Raw genomic sequence first — 21,572 nt, forward strand, 5'->3', positions numbered from 1 at the left:
AAAAAGATGTACATGCTCTTATGCCATTATTTGACAAATGCATTATTTCTGAAAGCATGTGTAAAATGCTATCATCTTGAGGACTGTTTCAAACACCTACAGCTGGTACATCAGAGAAGGGATGCTGATGGTATCGTATGACTTATTTACAGAGACTTTTCAGGGCAAACCAAGTGTTATGAAGTGAACATCAATAATTACTGTGATCTTCAACTTCTAAGAAGAAAGATAACTCACGATATGGAAGTTTAGTTGAATGTTTTTCATACATTTTAACAATTTTTATAATCATTTCAACCATATAAATATATTTTCATACATTTTAACAATTTTTATGATCATTTCAACCATATAAATATTAAGTTCTACAGGAAACAAGTCAACAGACACTGCATGGATTATAAACTGATGAAATTTGGAGATTTCTTTTGTATTCTTCCCTGTTTAGGTAATGATCAATGATCTCACAAGATGGTATATAATGATCAATTCTTTACAACAACAAAAATCAACAACATATACCATAGAAAAACTGCACAGTGATCGAAGGGCAAATAGTAAATTTTCTCTTTTTTTATCACCTGAGGGACAGAGTAGCTTAAACATATGGAAGACTATATTTTGCATGAATTTGTAAAGTAAATAAGTGAAAGTAAGTATTGATGTAAGAGTAGATATAATGTTGTCTAAATCACAGACTATTAATTCAAAAATAAGATATGAAAGTGGAATTATCATAAAAAAAATTGCTTCCCCTCTAAAAACTTAATTATACGCAGACAAGAATTTAAATGAACGATGAAAGACAATTTAACCAGATTTTCTGAGAGACACTACACAGACTAAATATCCCAGAATAGCGCCTCGAGGCATGTTGCACAACAAAAAGCAATTGCATATTAGATGTAAATTTTTATTATTACTCTTTGCAAACTGCAGCTGCAATCGAGCATGTACTTCTTTTTCCATTAAACAAATTCAAGTCATTTTTATATTTATCTGGAGGACTCCGGAAGCCCTGCTAAGAGAAGGAGTGGGTCTTTTGACAGATGAATTAAAATGGAGAAGACGAAGGTGTTTATGATAAAGAAAAGCATGCCTTCCAAAGATGTGCAACCCAGACAATGCACAATGACAGGTGCTTGATGTCATTTCTTCAGTAAATAGCTTTTGAAATCAATACCACAGATGATGGAGCATTCAGAGAAGTGAAATGATTTGTATAGACTAAAACTGTCTTATCTCTCTTTCTTTACATGTAAAACATGGGACATGAACAAGACTTGGGAGGCTTTAATGAAGAAGGGAAATGACTCACAAGTTTGTTTCTTTATCATATGAGAGTATGTTACCATTGAACATTCCAAACAGTGCAACAGCTTTTGAGCAGCTTTCATCCAATCAATATATAATATTCCCCTCATAATAAATAAATTTTCAAGACTGTAGAAAATAATTGGCATGCACAAACAACTCAGGAATTGTGAATAAAAAGGAAATTCCGATGTCAGTTGCTCTCGGAGAAATGATGTTTTATTGCTGTCTTGCTATTTTGCAGTTAAAAATGCAATGAACAGAGATTCAGCAACCTGCATCCTTCCTAGAAATCTTTAATAAAGGAATTTAAATTTTCCTATGGGAATGGGAGACAGTAGACGCTTAGACTGAATAACAAGTCACTGCTTCATCTCAACTCTTTTTACACATTATATCACCATGACAACATTAATGATCAAAAATTGTAAATACTTTAAACTACTAGCTCTAAAATTCTCATCAAAGTGTGTGAAATTCATCTAAAAAGGAAATTAATAATAGATTTTTAAGTGCAAAAAATTGGAAGTTGGATACTGAATATTTCATTTAATTGAATTCGTCAAATGGAATGAAAATTCACAGTAAACCAACTTATGTACGCATGCATTGACGCATGCATTGCCTTCTGCCAGTCAGGAATTGGTCATTTTGTTATACCTATATACTGCGCATGTGTATTCAAATATACAAGTAGTAGCAAAAAGAAGTTGGTAATGCGGTCATCTTTATCAGACTATATATGGTGCGTCTACGCAGACTTTAGACTGCAGACAAGGACAGTTTATTTTTACATTAATAAAAAAACATCATTAATTTTGTGAGAAATCCTCCAGACAATTTTTATAATGGTGTGCATAAATCTTCAGCATGCAGTGATTAATGTAATGCATACTTGAATGCTAGCTTAGTCTATCTTTTGAGAATAATTGACACAAAATATTACATTGACTTGGTAAACACATCTATTATTTGAAAAACTGAATCAATAATTCTTGTCGTCTTTTAGAGAATCAAATAATTAAATGGATGTCTCCCTAGTTTGGCAGATTCAAGAAAGAAAAAAAAAACCAACCCTGAATTTGAAATGCATTTCTATTTAAAGATACTTAGTTCATCTATGTCTTGTACAGGTATTCAAATCCATCTTATGAATGCATGTAAAACATGCATTTACTAATTACTGGTATTAACAATGGGTTTATTTTGAATGCCAGCTAACCACACCCAATGCATTGGTGACTCTGATAAAAACCCTCAGTCAGCAGTCTCTGAAACAACCAATTGCTGGACAGGTGTGTGTTCCGATCACCTGTCAATATATACTGATCCTGATTTACATCAATCCGCTGATTATCACTAGGTATGATCTGTAATTTTATATTAACTTGCAAGTGATTTCATTTGGGTAATTAAATGCCATTTTATAAACAGTGTTCATTTCTGACATCCTGTTTTCATTTTTATAAACTTCGATTTACCACACAAACATCGCTGGTGTTAAATGTGAAATGATTTTATCTAACAAACTGGAACACAGGTCCTCTGACCTGATAAAGAGGCCACTTTGAGAGATTTCCTGAGAAAGTTCCTACAAAAACACAGGTTGTACTGTATTTCTATATTATGAGAATTGGTAAATTCAAAGATAAAAGTTCCTACAAAAAACAGGTTGAAATGTATTTCTGTGTTGTGAGAATTGATAATTCCACTAAGAGACAAAAGGTTACAAATATATCTAAATGAAGAGATTAAAAAAAAAAGCTGGAGAGAAATGATGGAAATTCTTATGAAATTCATGTTCATCTGCAACAAACTAAATTGACCCAGAAAGTGCTCATTAAGTCATCAATTATAACAAGGATTATAAAGACTTCAGTAATCCTGACAAGAAAAACTGAGGAATCCAGGGCAGGATATTTAACATAGCCCTGTAATTGGAAAAAGCATTAATCCATCAACTCTGCAGGCTTCAAAGTATCTCTCACCGTGTACTGTTATCTCCTAATGAACTCTACACTGCCAAAAGGCAACATCAGACCCACAGACAAAAATCAAGGAAGATAACTTTAGGAGGTTTTGATATCTGTATTTAGAACTTACTTCTCAAGGGGGGATAACTTTAGGAGTTTTAATATTGGTACGAGGAAAGAAAGATCTCTACCAAGAGCTAATAGGATTATAAAGATAAGTAACTTGTTAAACTGTTAAACCAACATTTAAATAACTTGCTGAGTGGATTATCCTTGCTGCAGATTAATCTGAAAGGATTACTACACTTGATAGAGTATCAAATGATTTGGTTGCTTTCCACATTCTTAACTTTATTCTTTTAATATGTAAAAGACTGTCGTTTTGTATCACATTCAACTTCTTTGAACCACAAAGACCGAGACAAAAATTGAAGAAAAAACTAAGAAAAATTGACAGAATTCATACCTATTTTACAGATTCTGTGAGGTTGGTTTTAAGTCTATAAAAATTAAAATCAGCATTACGTACCTTGATTGAGTCGAAGCAGGCAGTCACGCGGCCATTCTGAACTTCCACATGGGCCGGGGGATGTGCAAATTTACACTCTGTATCCGTCCGTGTGCATTTATTGCGTTGGTACTCCCGACAGACTTCGAGAGTAAGCCATCGCGAGTCCTTTACGTTACTTCCAATTGCAAGCAGACTGTTTACCATGGCCATTACAAGGAGTCACACCAATGAAAGACTGGCGGGTTTCTTATCAGACACAAAAATCCAGTACAGAAATAAAAATGTAACTTCAGTAAAAAGTGAGAGATGATAGAATGTGTCGTCTATGTGGATTCTAAAATCTCGGTTGAAATCAACAAAGAAAAACTAAAATAAACCACTAATAATCAATAACAATATATGTAAAAACCATCCAAAATGATGTGCACTATTGGAGAACGACGTTGAGCTGTGTGATAGAGGGCTTCTCAGTGTTGTATTTCTTCCAAGCTTCAATGTATAATCTGAAAAAGATGGAAAAAAAAAAGAAAATGATAAATTTGTTACACTGGGATAAAAGTTAAATGAGCTTAAATGACAAATCACTATGACAGGTACATTTCTCAATTGACATGGCAACTTTTGGAAGAAAAAAAAACAAGGTTATTTTTCTTAAAATCCAGAAACTTTTCAACAGACATTAAATGTAAGCTGAAAATTAATCATATCCTTCCAGACAGATAGATATTTTTTCACATAAAATTGAAGTATAAGCCACTTTGAAAAAAAAACAACCCCAACTCCAAAACACATTTGATGTTCAGCAGACGATGGGAAGCCATTTGAACATGTTGAACTGAGAGTGAGGCCCTTGGCCCTCTCTCTTCTTCACTTTCACTATTCCAGCTCTCAGGCTTTCACTTTATCATATCAGGGGTTTGATAAGCTGTCAGAATATTGAAACAAATACATTCATTTTCATAAACTGTTGGAGGAATAATGTCAGCTTAAGCTTGTTTAATAGTTAAGAATAATTTTCTGTGAAAAAATTTCAGACGTCTGGGATTTTCCAGCTGTTCTCAGTTTGTTAGCAAGAAAAATCTGAATCATACACTTCAAAAAGCGAAACTTGTAAAATTATCTGACAATTGGAAATATTTTCATCTCTCTAAAAAGTCAGACAGTTTCTATGGCAGTCAGACAGAGCAGGACGAGTAAAAAGAAAAAGACATTACATTGAAAAGAATTCTCCACGAACACACACAATCAGCTCCAAAGACGCAACACAATATCCTCAACAGAATCTTTCTCTTGTCCTTTCCTCAGATTATACTCGAGGAAGAGTGATGGTTTCCAAAAGATCTCACTTGGAGTAGAAGCTGCATTTCTCTACAACATCAGCCCCATCCATGTCACATCTTAGAATCATCAACAAAATCAGATAAGACGAGGATGGAAACTGTACCTGGATTCCTGAGGGGCTAGGATAACTGAGATGACAGTTTCAGAAGATAGGAATAGACATTTACCCCCTTTCACTTTCCTGTAGTCAATAACCTGGCGGCAATATGTACAGGTACTGAAGCACGGTATGTGATGGGGTGAAAAATCACAGGTATTGACAGTACAAACTAACATTCCCGTACCTCATCTACAATCGCATAATGGAAGGGAAAAAACTTCAGCTTTGTGGTCATTACGTCTGTAGAAATCCTGAAAGTCTGTCCAGAGTCTCATTCAAAGCCATGTTCTGCACGTGAGTCAGACTGGGGTCATTTAAGAGCAAATTAGGTTTGAAACAGAACAGACAACATGGTTACACACTGTGACACGCAACTGAATCAAGAGACATGTACACAAAATTATCATTTGATCAGTCCATAATTAACATACAAATAGAGCTAATTAACTTGATCATCACCTCAGACAAAAGAGTTTCCAATGGGATTAAAGATCATCCAAACAAGCTTCATGACTTCTTAGACACTTCCAGACAACACAACTTGTAGTTTCGTTCACTTCTCAGCGTGCTTGCTTATCGCTTGTTTTGACAAAAAAAAAAACCCGACTGCGCGTCCTACTGTACAGACACTCCACTCAAAATTCAGCAAGATTTCTATAACATGCAAATGAGGTAATATCAAGCCTTAACACCTAAGAAATTTACCTGTACAAGTTGCTATCAATATCAAAAGTTAAATCCGGCGTTGAATCATCAAATTTAAATTTCTAACATCTGCATTTTCAGAATTAAATGCCCTTTTTACAAGAAAGCTTTCACAAATGCATTGCAATAGTCCTTGGGCTTAAAACTTCCCGCCAAATTTCCCAGTTTGTTTAGTTTTTAGTGAATGGGTCCGTCTCGAAATCGCATTGCTATGGTGCAATATTGGGTGTATAATCCTCGATCAAACAGTTCAAACCGTCACTGATAGGAACTCAACATGCCATGGTGACCCAAAATTTCTCATTGTACACATGCATGATAAATTTCAAGGCCAGCACAAAAGCCATGATAAAAACACCTTGGAATTGAAAAGCCTGCAGAGAGAATGTTACACACCCCTTAAAAGGTACCATCTCATTAATATACCCGGGTCTGCCAATGGGTGACTACTTATTAAATTCCTGACAAGAAGCCTTCACTGGGCCGGTCCAATTGTCCTTTATGTGCTCTGACAGTCATCAAGCAATGTTGTGCATTCATCCGAACCCACATTAAAGGTGCACTTTTGTACTGGGAAGATATATTGAGATTTGATATCTTGTAAAAAGCCATTTCATGAAAAGACATATTGATTTACAAGTTTGAAAGGCTACCAGTGATAAATTTTCAATAGATGAAAATTAAAAAGGTACAACACTATCTCGTTACCTTACATAAACAGCTTCACTCAGCACCTGCATCTTTCAGAGTCAACCAACCAACAAAGTCATTACATAACACCACACCTCTTTAATTGTTTTTTCAAACTTCCTGTGAAGACACACAGACAGACTGTCATGGCTGCTCTCTGTAAGATATTGATGAGACTTCCAACTGAACTGCACACCGTTCTAGTACTGCTTCCCTGACTCACTATTTAAACACAATAAAAAGGTAAGCAAACAAGACCTGTCTGGTTATCACAGCCGATCCCCAGATTATCGGTACACCCCCATCTACCTGTGAGGCACCTTTACCTGTCCACAGTCTCTCACCTGTCCAGATAAAGCTGCTGTTTTATCAGGTAACCTTTGCTAGTTGTACAGTTGAAATACAAAAATTGTGGACAGTGATTAGAAGTATTCACTGGAAGTGACCAAGAGGGGTGCAAAAGATTGAAAAGAACACAATTCACACAAAAGCAAGCACTGCACAGTGACTACACTATACCTATTGAAATAAAAGGAGCAAAAAAATCAAATATGCCCCCCTCCTTATTAAAAAAGAGAACACATTTGGATAACTCAAAATTGCTTCAGACATTAAACATATCTTAAGTATTACGTTTACTTACAATTGTTAAATTGAGATATAACCTAGCTGCAAGCTTACCTCAGTTTTTTCGAGTTCAATTTGTCTTAAAATAAACATGCAATTTTTCTATGAAATCTACCTGAGCCAATGAGACTTCCTCTCCACAATATTTGTTCCTATTCTTTCAAGGTGAATTTCCCTGTTTATTGTGACACATTGTACCCGAAAATAACATTAACCTATTTTCCTTACAAAAAACACCAGGAAGTTGAGACAAGACCAGGATACATGATATATTGTTTGTTAATGCACCTTCTAATTCTAAAGAAAATTTATTCATTTATTATCCAAAAAGAGCTTCACTATATTAAATTTTGGAAACTTAGAAGTTTAAGACTTAAAAAGTTGAAATATTAAGCCCGTTCAGAAGACCACTTATTTTCCCATTAAACATCAAAATCAGAAAAAAGGTGTGGTCTAGCATATAATATAATTATCTCCCCTTATAATCCGAGAATAATTAAGTGAAAATGCTCTTGTGTCCAAAAACTTTCCAGCATCATTAATAAAGTAAAAACTCTAGGGAAAGATGTCCATCAATGATAATTTAATATTAACACATCATGAATTAACTCTATTTAGACTAGATTTAGTCATATTTCTGCAGTATTTATGCAGAGTTTTGCCGGTCTATTCTTTCTGCTATTTATCATGAGCATACATGTACCTGTTATTTACACAGGAAAAATGATGCTTATCAAGTTTATGTAATGTTTGTTTACAAACCCTTTCTTACGCAATAATTTGAGAATTATAAAACATGTACACTGTACGTAATCTAAATTAAATCCAATGCTTTTTATGGTAGCATTTTTATCTATAATGGAATATTTTGATGATTCAAATGGACATGATGGCATATCACTTAATAAAAGTACGATGTACTTTTATATGGTGTTAAAAGAAACACCCTTTTCTTCAAATTTTAAACCACAAACAAGTCGACTGTCAAATAAATGCCAAGAAAATGCATAGTAAATAACCAGCCATTTTAACTCATTTTTTTAATCTCTAATTTCTATAAATTATTTACCAAAATAGCACATCCACTGAAGCGATATTACAGGAGACAATTACCAATATTAAGAGTTGTACGTATATATTGTTCTGTAATAGGACATTCAAATGACAGAAGGCCTTATCAAAAGAACTTGTTTAATCATTTCCGAGAATGACCCTCTGTCCTTATCAGAGATAGCCTCTTCCTGAAACACTTGGCCTCACTGTGAACTCCAGTCAAGAAAAAACAAAAGTCTGCTGGCACTAAGCTAAGCCCTTTCAGGGTAGAGAAACACTTCTAGTCTCTTCAAAAAAGATCTTTATTTTTATAATCTGTGAAATGTATAACTTTTCTTCTTCAAATATTCCTAAAATTAGATGTCTATGAATTATTACAAGCATACAAAAGATGAAGTAATATTCAAACAGAAAAATTGCACACAAATTACACCTGCGAGCATTTTGAATATGATTTTGTGTGTATGGTTTCTGTAAATATCATATAAATTGTATATTTCATCGTGGTTTGAAATTTGTGTGCTAGAGGTTCCCATGAAAATTGACAACCTTATCACTCCTTCCTAACTGTACAAATTTATAAAATATTTACTATGAAATCATCCAAGAAAAAAGAGATGTCTGTTCAAGAAATTAAAGCTTTCGGCCCAAAAAGATTAATTAACTTTCAGTTAACTTGCCTGTACGTAACTGAAATTTATATAGAATTAACTGCACATTACCAGTCAGTTAACTCTGACATTTATATAGAATTAACTGAACATTAACAGTCGGTTAACTCTAACATTTATATAGAATTAACGGGGCATTTAAACTGTCTGTTAACTTGACTGTCAGTTAAACTTATAGGGTATCCTGTGTCAAACTTCTCCCATGTAAAGAGGTCGTGAAATTTCCATCTGGCAGTGTGTTGGTCCATTAAAAAATAAATCATTCTCTCTTATATGTACAAGGGTTCAAATTTTTCAGACATTTTCCATTTATAGCAACTCTTCAAAGTGTCCACACCAAAATAAATAACTGTCTCACAAGGAAGATCCCACAAAGGATCTTTAGAACACATTAAAGATGATATGCAACACTTAACCACCAAATTTCCCCCATAACTTAAAAAACTTGCTTCACCTGTGAAAGCAACTTACCTGTGTTTCACCTGACCATCCCTGTTACATGCAATTCCACTCACTTCAAAATCACAATTAATGGCATCTTAGACAATCAACAGGTCACATGCTTAAGATGCAGCGAAGATTAACCTGACAAGCCAGCTCAATCAATATCTCTCCACTGAAGTAATCAACATTTTAAAACAGAGGCAGCTTGACAGGGTCCAGGAGACTGGATATAACACAAAGCAAATAATAATGGGGAAAAGAAGGAAATCACCTGTACTGTGATAGAGTAGGTTAAAGAGGGATCAGAGGTAGGCAAAAGTGGGGGGGGGGGGGGGGGGGGGGGGTGTAGATGTGGCATGGGTAGAATTACAGAAAATATTTAATCTGCATTGAGTGGTATGCTTTGTGAAAATTATGCAGTAAAATAAGATGTAATTTTCTCAAGAACAAGGGAGATTACTCATGTTAAAGTAACGATGGGTGAGGAAATCACATAGAGCAGATGACAGAGTGGTAATGGAGATTGAGGGAGAAAACTAAAAAATAAAAAAAAAAAATTTGAAAGAAAGAGAAAGAGAGTTGGAATTTGGAATAAGCAATACAATCATAACAAAGAGCATGAATCCTACATGCATTCAAGAAGGAATCATCTTAATTCCAACCAACTTAAAATTGGTACAATAAAAAAGAACTTCCTCAGAAACAGTCTTAAGTCTGTACAAGTCCATATCTATTCCTCAAAATGCTGGTGAACTACAGGCAGCGATATAATCTATGAATTATTGATAAATATGTAATAATGTGTACTGATTTCTCATAAGTTCCAATAATCTGTTCTGTAATCAATCATATGTAGTTGTGAAAACTTCATTGGGTATTCCTTACAAAACACACTGCCACTCAATACTCAATCTATTCACACCAGCTGATGAAACAAAATATTATCCAGAGTGCTTCATATAAATAACTAAAGACCTTTATTTTATTTTCAGCTATTATAACAATGGTACATGATATTGCATACGCTTATGACAGCTTGTCGGGACACAAGGACACTAATCCCCTGAACCCAACAATGATCCTGTATGCATATATTCACATGAAATCTGAATATTGATAATTAAATAAGGTGAAAAAAAATAAATAAAAAATTTGTAATTATGGGTCATAAAGGTGCAGTGGGTTTTACGGATACTCAAATTCAATTCTCTGCTAAATTCACACTTAGAATTCATAAATGCCTTTAAATTCATTAATTATGAAATATTGTGCCCCTGGTTGAAAAGTGTATCAAATTGAATTTCTCTTTCAGATTATGCAAATTGGGAAGGAAGTATTATTTTCGAATCTGAATGTGAACCATGGTCATTTTTCTTCACATGGAAATTTATCTTTACAATAATTATCTAATAATCTGTGATTTCTAAACTTTAATTAGCATTTTCATCAATTTGCATAGAGGTTTATAGATTTCAAATCAAATCAGTGCACAGATCTACAATACTGCAGACGTTTATGGGAAGATTTTCCCTTCTCATTCATGATCCAAAAATTTGTTTCTCTACAGATTTTTCCTCGATAATATCATTGATCAATACCTCGACATTTCCGTGGGGACGACTGTAGGCGATATTGGCCGACTTTTCCCTTGGTATCAATATATGAGTGGATAAACTTTTCACATGTAGCTTTTTGATGCAGGATATGAAAGTAACATCAAATGAGAGTGGATATTTTCCCTGCATTTAGCTGCCCTAAGCATGAATACCTGTTTGGAATATTGATAGCAACGTGTCGCCAGATTTGTAATTTTTGCTGGAGACAACAGCTGATGCGACAAACGCCAATCCTCGATTGAATTGAAATGCTGCTCCATCATTTCTTATATTGCTTTCAACAATGATTCATCTTTTCAAACAATTTAGTTGCTCTTCTGCTAAAAAAGAAATCGTTATCCTTCAATTTCATCAGCCTCCAAAGAGTTGAATGCAAAGTTACTAATTCTGTGTAAAATTCATCAGGGAGGCTTACCACATCTCCTTTGGCTAAAATTCTCCAGAGGAGTGAATTCATTTTAAATTCATTTTTTGATTTTATTGGATGCCTTTTTTCAGAGTCATTAAAATTTCAAATACACAGGAATACACAACTGACACATTATAACAAGAGAATAAAATTTCTGCCATTACAACATCACGGACCCAAGTGATAATTCGACCCATACCAATGGCATTTCACCTGAACCTTCCATCAGAAGAAACGGATTCCCACTCAATAATTCAACCTGAATTCGAGAAAAACAATGATAAATTGAACATATACCAGTCGAGAGTTCCCCCATCAAATATGCATTACAGAAACTTGTTATCAGAAGAAATATGAGTATCTCAGTTTCCAAACAGTAAAAGTGTGATTAATAGACTGTTCCAAAACAAGAAAAGAAAACAAAATCATGACTATTGTTACAGAGTAAATCACCAATCCTAATATCACCTTTCAAAGAATTAGGAGCTCTGGAAATAGGATTAATTATGGAGAGCTTTTAGCAGGCCATAAAAGTTGGAACAACAGTGGAAAATCAAAGACATTGTACTACCACCAATCAAATGAATGATTAAGTTACATAACAACACTGCCTTCAACATGACGCAATGCTCTTCCTTACTTTTAGTGATGAAATCATTTTACTGCATTGATTTCCACTCATATAATTTTTCCCTTGTGAAAAGAAAATGTCAAATGTTCTTTGTAATTGGCATTTTATTGAATACTGACAAAAGAATAAAAAGAATCCCCAATACATTGAAAAATTGATCAAGATCAATCAGAGGCTTAATATTTTTCAGATCTGGGTTGATTAAATGTTTTCCCCCCTGCTTTACATTTCTATGACCTCCAGAACCAACATCAGACAGACTATGTTTGATCAAAATTACAAATCACCACTGGATGTATCACCCAGACTGCAGTAATCTCATGATTTATTCTTTAATTTCTAAAATGAATCAGCCTCTTAAATCTAAGTGATTCACTGCCACATTCTCTCTGTCCATTATTCTCAGGTGCTAAGACTAATTAATTACCTTACCTATGCAGAGGATTTTCCATGTCCCAGGAGGACCCTCTGCTGATTTTTGATTGATACCATGCTTCCACACAACAAAAATTTATGTCCCCATAATATACCATTATCTTTTCTATTAATTGACATGCAAGCCTCCATTATAAAGCTGACACTATACAATCCGATTTCAAAAAAGGAGATGCATCTAAGATAATATTATGAAAATCATGACTTCCCGTATTTGATGTAGTCAATAACACTGATAGTATCATTCTCGTCATTAATGTTTTTCACTCAGAAGAATGTCTCTCAGAAGTTACCTCCCCCTAATTAAGTCTCCCTCACTTCCAGAAACAGACAGACAGACAGAGTAAGCAGACAGGTGGTTTCTTAAATAATGAACAAATCAGGAAGTGAAGAGGTCCTGAAGTCCATAAAATTCTCTTTGACACAACACTTGAAGAAGATTAAAGCTATACTAAACATTTGTCAGAGTTCCAGATCAGAGGCTGGTCTGTCATCAATCATTCAATATACAAGGCTGGTGCATAGAATGACTACTGCTGAGGAACAAGAGACTGAATCACCTCAACAGATTAATTCTGCTCTTCCACATTGTTTTCAGAGTTAATTAAGCTCAATGTATTTACTATTCATTGTGTTGATCTCAAGACCTGATAAGATCTATTTTGAGCCTGTTAAAATGACACATTTAGCTGGATTAATGAAAATTAAACTTACTAAAATTCTATCAATTACGATATTAATTACATGTATTGGTAAAATATTTTGAGTATCTAAATTCTTCTTTTTTAGACAGTAAAACTATGATGGATATGAGAAACTCGTTCCCCAATCATAAGTTTAATGGAACTCTGAATGGAGTCTATGCGCACTTCATTTAGTAAGCTTCATATTCCATATAGTACCTTTGGTGCTAAACAAAGAGTGATAATTAATGGTTTGTAATAAGAAAAGAATTTTTCTAATCATTAATTACCAAAGAACATTTCAGTGCCAAAACATAATTATGTCAAATGACATGTCCCCTTTAATCATTAAATTAAAAAAAAATTAGCATACAGTAAAACATGAACTGACCATTTTGTTTGGGGCCAGCTCTAAAAGTTAGGGGTAGTGGGGGCAGAATTAGAAGCCTATATTTGTAAAAGTTCTTTTAAATTTCACACAAAAAACAAGAGTCCTGTTCCCCGATTCTTTCACAAGCGAGTGGTATATTAGTTTAAGGACATTGCTCAAACATCATTAGATTAAATGGTTCCAATCTCATGGTAGCAAATGGTTAAAATTCAACCCCAGTATACCTCAAATCAAAAGGCTGGTCCTCTGTTGACTTCAAATTAAAATTTGATCCATGGGATATCTATGGATAGAGAGACATATTTGCTACCCCCAACAGAAAGGAATCATCATGTATTTTTTTAATTGTTGGAAATTTTCATAAAACATGTTATTTCAATTCATGGCAAAAAATAATGGACATGCATATAACTCACTTTTTTTATTAAATGTGAAAAAAAAAACCAAAAAAAACCCAACCCCCAGTATTTTAGCTACCGAATATCATCTGTCCGAAAATGGGATTTACATTAATTTGACTTCTGTCTACTAAGTTAAACAATTTGAATTGTCATCAATAACACGAGCACCATTTCACTGTCTATCTTTAACTGATTTAGCTAAATTCTTTTTCCATTAAACTCTTCAAAACAACCTCAAATTCTTCATAATTTTATGACGAATTCAAATGAGGAGTAAAACAAAATATAATTGTGTGGTTCTGGTTTCCCAACCCACCCTACTTTTCAATCCCGACCCGAATATTTTGAATAAAATTTACACATTTTCAGTATCATTCATGTGTTTCATTTATCATCAAATATCCATTAGAGTTACAGACCTTTTCAATATTTTGTCCACAAAATAAATTGACCTTCTGTGCATATGATACCCTATTTTTGAAAAGCATGTAATAGGAACCACACAATTAATTTGTTTTGGCCTGAAAGATGAACTAAATCATCTGATTTCTGATCAGAAAGAGATGTAAGATGAACTAAATCATCTGATTCCTGAACAGAAAGAGATGTAAGATGAACTAAATCATCTGATTTCTGATCAGAAAGAGATGTATATGAACTAAATCATCTGATTTCTGATCAGAAAGAGATGTAAGATGAACTAAATCATCTGATTCTTTATTAGAAATTCATCTTGTTCATAAAATCGTATCACGTTATTTGAAAAAACAAAACTCTTGAACATTTAAAATGATCAGATATACCAGAAGGTACAACAAAATCTCAAACCTAATATGTTATTCATCGTTTTGTAATTATTGTCCATATAAAAACATACTTGTATTTTCCTGGGACCTTGATTCATTTCAGATTGCCATATTTTCCTTTATAATCCAAATATTTAATTTGGAAATCAACATTATGGAGGTCAGGAGTTATGCTGGTCAGGATAATTTTCAATGATTTTTCCCTGTCTGCAGTTATATTTGTCCATTGGTTCCATATTAAGAACGCGTCTTCATCAACGCATGCAACCCTGGCAACATTATCTCTTGTTATTTGCCGTCATAATCGATCAATTTATTCAAAAATGTGTTTCGGAAGACATGCATCAAAACGCAACATCACATCTGCCATAAAATAAAGGACGATAAAAAGACGGTCCCATTTAAAATTTATAAATGTTATATCCACGACATGTATGTACGTACATGTCTTTAAACATTAAAGAAACAAAACATTCCTAGTTTTAATGTTTTGTTTCTGGGAAGCTAGTCGTCGGTTAAGGAAGTCAGGAAAAATATGGAGGCAACAGCTTTTTAAAAAAAGCATAATCGGGCATAATAACATTTTTGATTATGGTTCAAAATTTCGTCTCAATTATAATTCTAGATCAGAGAAAGATCTCAAAGTTTGTAAAAGATTATCATAAAGTTAAATTATTAGGCGACACCAAAAACTCCAGGTACATAAAAGTGCTAAATGGCAGCAAGGAATACCACAATTTGTGTTGTATTAAAAAATCGTCCTACCTTCCCTAGATTATCATTATAGGAATTTTGTAAAAATGTATAACTAAAAACTAAAATGATAAATGCTGATGAAATCCTTGCGACAATCGCAATTGTATCATTTCTGGGGAATGGCTGTACCATGTAATTGGATTAGCCATTAACAGAATGACCGTCCTTACTTATTAAATTTCATATCTTATCACACGTGCCACATACACATTGTACATACATTTTAAGTACAGAACTGAACAATTACATCGTATTATAAAAATAACTGGGTCACTTCTAATGAAAGCAACTCTATATTTCACCATGTCTTCACGGATCACAATGGATTGAAGTATTGGAAAAAAAGTGCACTAAAAATACTCCTCTATTTCATCCAAACAGTTCAATATTCGGCATAACAAAATTATTGAAAATGATTGAATTAATCTTTACAATTAAATATCACACATACATATAAAAGTATATTACTGAGAATAAAATTCTGCAGAAATGTACTTCTGATGCAATCTCTAACCCTATCACTGACTGAACAAGAAATATCATACAAAAATTATCTATAAGAAGTCTTCTGAATTCGCTAATATGATACAGTACTCAGAAAATATATAATTAAATCAGGGATCAAGCCTTCACTGAAGGGTTTCCCCAGTCACTACTGCATTTATAATACTTGGCTACTGAAACAATTAAATGTTAGAGGGCTATCTAGACAACAAAAAAATGGCACCGGCTGGAAATGTTTATTGACAAAATATATCAGACAGCAAGATCAATAATTCAAGGAAGTCTGCATGTAATGATTTGTATACCTTGATCAAAATACAGCTAATTAACAGAACAGCACATGCAAGTGAATATTTCATGCCTTCAGTAGTTCAGTGAAGATTTTAGGAACACATCTGCTTACATAATAATTAACTTAAATGAAATCCCCTTTATCTCGAGTTCCCATCAAGTCATAGGTGCTTTTTTGATTTACACACACAAAAAAATGTTGAAAAATAGAGAAAAGAAAAACTTTAAGTTTCCAAGTCATGCTCATCCGAATTTTTTAATCTCTAAATATAACACCCCCCCCCCCTTCACTTTGTTTATACATTTAATCATGATAGTTCATCTTTATGCCAAAACATACAAGAACATGCAAACAAGCCAAGAGAAGAGACAGGCCGAAGAGAGCAGCATTCTTGTGTTTTGCTGTAGGAATGCCGAATGGTACTCACTCATACATGAAACATTTTGGCAATGCAAGTAGGAAGAAGACGCAGAAAGAAAAAAAGTTGGGCTTGATTTATCAGTGAAAACCTGACAGCATAACTCTGAGTGCCATCATCAATATCCCTCATAGAAAGATACCAATTCTTTTGTCTATCTTCTCTGTGCAATACAAGAATGTGAAAGATTGGAAAAGGATCAAAATATTTTCACTTTCATGCTTTTTTAAAACCATGAAAAAAAACAACAACCCATACATGATTTAGCATTAAAATTTAAAACTCCTTCCATAGATAAGATATAGAAATGATTTACGTTGATCAACCTGCTCCACTGTATAAGTAAAAATTTAAAGAAGCCTGACACTGTTGAAGATACGACATGTTTTTTTAACACAACATTTCCATGTTAAAAGCCACTTCCTTCACTTAACACTCGTGTGCTTCTGAAATATTCTGCATACTTGATTCAACTAAAAATTAACAAAGCGCTAACAAACATCACAATCCATGCAACAAATCATGTGCTCCACCTCTTCCTAAGGATGACCTGCATATACTCTGCGTCACAAACAGTGAAACTGAGTTTCCACAGAGAATTTCATGTGACCACAATAAATCAACAGACAAAAATTCTCACCAATAAAGAAACTTTTAGGCAGTATACCCCCTGTGAAAAGTGCATGCCTTCTCATGGAAAGGAAACGGACAATGTGTTTCACATTAGTAAAAAAAAGGCTATTAACCTGTGGGTCATAAAATACAAACTTTACACAAGTATGCTGCAACTCTCAGCTCTTTGTTTTTGTAGTGAACAGGCCCTAGCACACATCATGTGCTCTAGAGTACCGATTTATGAACATGTCAGTGTGACCCAAAATTGATGAGTGGCAGGCAGCAGGAGAGGAAATTAAAATTCCATGTTGAATGGCTACTTTCTCTTCCAATAGACCTGAAAACCATGAATAATTTATCTGGGTAGTCTTCTTTTTGACCCTTTTTTCTCTCTCCCAGCAGTGGCCACTTGAACAATTCATACCATCATTATGTATAGACTAAAGTCCAATTGGCATATCATTTGAAAATATAGAGAGATCAAAATTAAATTATTTAAAAATTTCTTTCCAACAAATATCAAGATGGAGATTATCAACATGTGCAAGACTTTTCTGGTTACTGCATTCCAAGAATATTTTCATAAAGAGTATATCACCGAGGCCAGACATTCTCAGACAATTACGAAAAAAGACATCACATCAAGTTTAGCATATGCTTAAACACAAGGTGCCCCGAGTTAACTCAAAATGCTGTTTCTATAACTAACAATTTATCCATTTTGAAATGTGGAAGGTTTTAATTTTCATTAGTTGGGCAGAGGAGAAAAATATAATTGAAATAATACTTCAGTAGATCAGATTTATCATCCTAGTAATCTCAAGATATAATGGATGTACATTGACAAAAATGTCAACAAGGAAATCTTTAAAGGACATGACATTATATTTTATACTTCCATGTAGAAAATCACTTGAATCTGATTGGCAGAAACATGTATGAAAAGAAAAAACCTATATTTCCTTCTGTGGGTAAAAATAGGTAACACCTATCAACAGTGGATATAATTCTTTAAAAAAGAATATATCACGTGTTCAATTTTATGCATGAACTGTTGGCTACAGTTTTCATGCAGAATCATTAGAGTGCGAGATGAGATCAAGTGGCATTTGATGCATTTAAAACGACAGTAAAATTGAAGGATAAATATATTCATTGTTACGTACGACTGAAATCAGAATTATATTCCAGTGATCACAACTTTGTAGTTATGTTCTCACTTTTCAAAGTATCAAACAGTACAGCTAGTGCCTTGCAGCGCTGACTTATATAAATATAAATAAATTCTGCATGTAGGGCGACATTCTGATGTTGTCATCAACTACACTGTTGCCATCAGTTACACGCAATATATCTATACATTATTTACTTCCAAATTGGCAAAGGATATGTTGCAAAATAAATAAAATTTCCCATTAAAACACGAAACCATCACAAATTTCTCCTGCGATTTTTCAGGACAGCACACTAGTGCAAGTCAATATAATGATGCCCATGCAATTTTTCAGCTCAAACTGAGTTCAAAATGTATCAAAAATAACTAATAGAAATGAAATATGGCTTGCACTAAGCTGATTGGACAGTCACTTCAAAGAATTAATGAAGTCATAGAGTCTCTCTTGTTTTGTCTAGAGTATACAAAAATAACGGTGATCACAGAAATTTAAAATCAATGACATCACATTCATTAACTTAAGGTTATTAGCAAAGAAGCACCAGGCTATACATTTGAAAAACATACCATTGTGCATTAACGTCTACGATGCATAAAACTGTTTCATCGCGTATATATATCAAAGGTGTGTTGTCCTTTTCCCTGCAAAATGGTCTTGTGTTAAATATTTCATAAGGTTAATCTACAGTTATTACTGAAATTATCATTGCTTCATGTAAAACTGCACATCTTGCGACTATAAATATACGATGACACTCGCAGTGTACAAATAGTTATAATCGGTTAATGCATGCAGAACAAGGCAAAGTTAAAAACCCAATTTAAAATATTTAATACTTTCCTAAAGTGTCTCGGAGAGGGGAACATGCAGACAAAAGCTATTATTCACCTGAATACTGTGTTAAGGAAAAGATATTCTTCGTGTGTTCTATACCATGAAACAAGTTAATACTGTTTACTTCTCATTACTGTACACGTTTTTTGCACACTGCTATTACGGGTAGACAAATTCTTAAGGTACAATATGATACTGCCTCCTTCTTGACATTTTATTGGACCAAGAATTAATTAAATGCAGAGAAGCATTATACAATTTTATGCCATATAGAGATTAATGGGGCTTAAAACTACCAGAACCTGTTTTTAAATTTTTCTGAAAAATAATTCTGTCACAGATAAAATTTTACACTCCACCGCCATAAAAATCATGCAAATTATTAATTCAGCCCTCTTTTTCAAACATATGAAGATAACTCTGAAAAGATTTCAACATTATGCATTAATTTACTTTTAACTGTTAGAACTACAAACACTATACAATATGTACTATTCAATTATTTAAATTATCAATGTACAGTAATATATTCAATTCTCCATTGATTTTAACCTGAAAAATATCTCCTTGTCCACCTTTACAACTGCCTAAAGTCATTCATTATATAGCCATAAAATTATAATGCTCTGAGTATTAATTAACTTCAAGTATTGATTAACTCATAAATTTTAAAACTTTTAAAGTATATAATTCAAAATTATATTGTAGTTTGTAGTACCAGACACAGAAAGCAATATACACCCTAGTATTCTGTTTATGTTATGGGATGTGTTCAATTGATTTTCAAATTAAATGACTTTATAGATTTCAATGGATAGATTTAAAGTCCATTTGGAGATTCCATAAAATCACTGTACAGAAACTTCTATGGGGCACACTGCACTAACCCTTAAAAAACACCACACACAAAAATCATGGCCATGAACTCTTAATCAGGATTAAAGTCTTTTGAATTTCTGCAACAGACGGATCTGACTATTAAACATTTAAAGTACTTCAGACTATGGTCTCTGAATAAACATCCAAACAGTCAACTGTGAAACTGCCAGATTTTATATCAGCTTAATTTACAGACACTGGTCAAATATAAACACTGAACTTCCTTTATTTAATTAACGGGCAGATTCACATTATGGGGAGCGAGTTGCAGAGTTCCAGTCTTGATGGATTGATTGAATGAATGTGGATGACAATAAGAAGAATAAAATCTTATCTTCTCTGAAGGTGGTTCCTGTAGAAGTTCAAAGGTTATCAAATACATGCAGTTAACAGACAATGTCTGTCTGTTGTGTCACATGATAGTTCATCAAGCACTTCCAAGTCACCACATCATTTCTCCTGGTGATACATACTATGCAGTTTGAACAATATGATAATATGAATATAGGACAGATGCAATAATTCTCATTAGACAATTATATATATTTTTTTGTGACATTTCCTTTACAATTCACTTGTATCCTATCTGGTGTCTAAAAAAGAAATTGGGATAATTATTTACCATTGGGATAATTATTTACCATTGGGATAATTATTTACCAGGTCTGTTTTAGTTAAAATAGCATATTTTGATATAGTTCCTGCAAGTAAAAATGTAATGTCTACTCTTGTGTATTATAAATTGTATATATGGACAACTAAGTTAATGTAGCATAAAAGAGGAGACAAATCTTTGGATCAATTAGAGATTGAACCCCGGGAGACCCTTGCAGTGCACTCCTGGTTAGATCTAGCCATGGAGCTACCCAGGCTGATATATGACGTATATGGTAATATTACTTCAATAAAATTTAAAATCTAGTTTTGAAAATCATACAAGAACAGTCTTCATTTAAGAATTGCAATTGAACAGCACTTTTAAGCTGTACATGGTCAATATGAACGGATTTGGATTTGAGACAAATTCTGTGGATCACACTAATCTATATTCATTTACTAAAGCACCGTTAGTTTACATTGCTTCTATAAGTCATGAAATATTTTGTTGCATAAAATGAACTCTTAAGATCCGCCTCTGTCACAGTCGTATTGTGACGTACGTCAACACATACACATGACGTCACACTTCGTCTCACCCTGCCTTTTATTAACATTGCACGATGCACTGTATTTTGGAAGTAGGAGACCACAAGATTGGGATGATAATCCACTAAGTTCACAATCTTAATCCGAGGTGT

General features: G+C 33.6%; 1 protein-coding gene across 50 annotated transcripts in view; it reads right to left on the reverse strand.

Moving 5' to 3' along the window:
* The window catches only part of LOC125658761 (muscleblind-like protein 1), a 126,377-nt gene that overhangs the window by 34,219 nt on the left and 70,586 nt on the right, over positions 1 to 21,572 (reverse strand). For 35 of the 50 annotated variants that reach the window (XM_056150118.1, XM_048890159.2, XM_056150085.1 and 32 more), the window contains one exon: positions 3,817 to 4,301. In XM_056150118.1, coding sequence (XP_056006093.1) covers positions 3,817 to 4,008 — 192 coding nt within the window. In that variant the 5' untranslated portion in view covers positions 4,009 to 4,301. Of the gene's footprint in view, positions 1 to 3,816; positions 4,302 to 4,578; positions 4,705 to 5,012; positions 12,806 to 19,127; positions 19,198 to 21,572 lie in introns of those variants that run through there. The other 15 variants (XM_056150107.1, XM_056150102.1, XM_056150072.1 and 12 more) reach the window with 8 other exon arrangements.

The sequence above is a fragment of the Ostrea edulis genome, chromosome 9 (assembly GCF_947568905.1).
Source record: "Ostrea edulis chromosome 9, xbOstEdul1.1, whole genome shotgun sequence".
NCBI classification, from domain to species: Eukaryota; Metazoa; Mollusca; class Bivalvia; order Ostreida; family Ostreidae; genus Ostrea; species Ostrea edulis.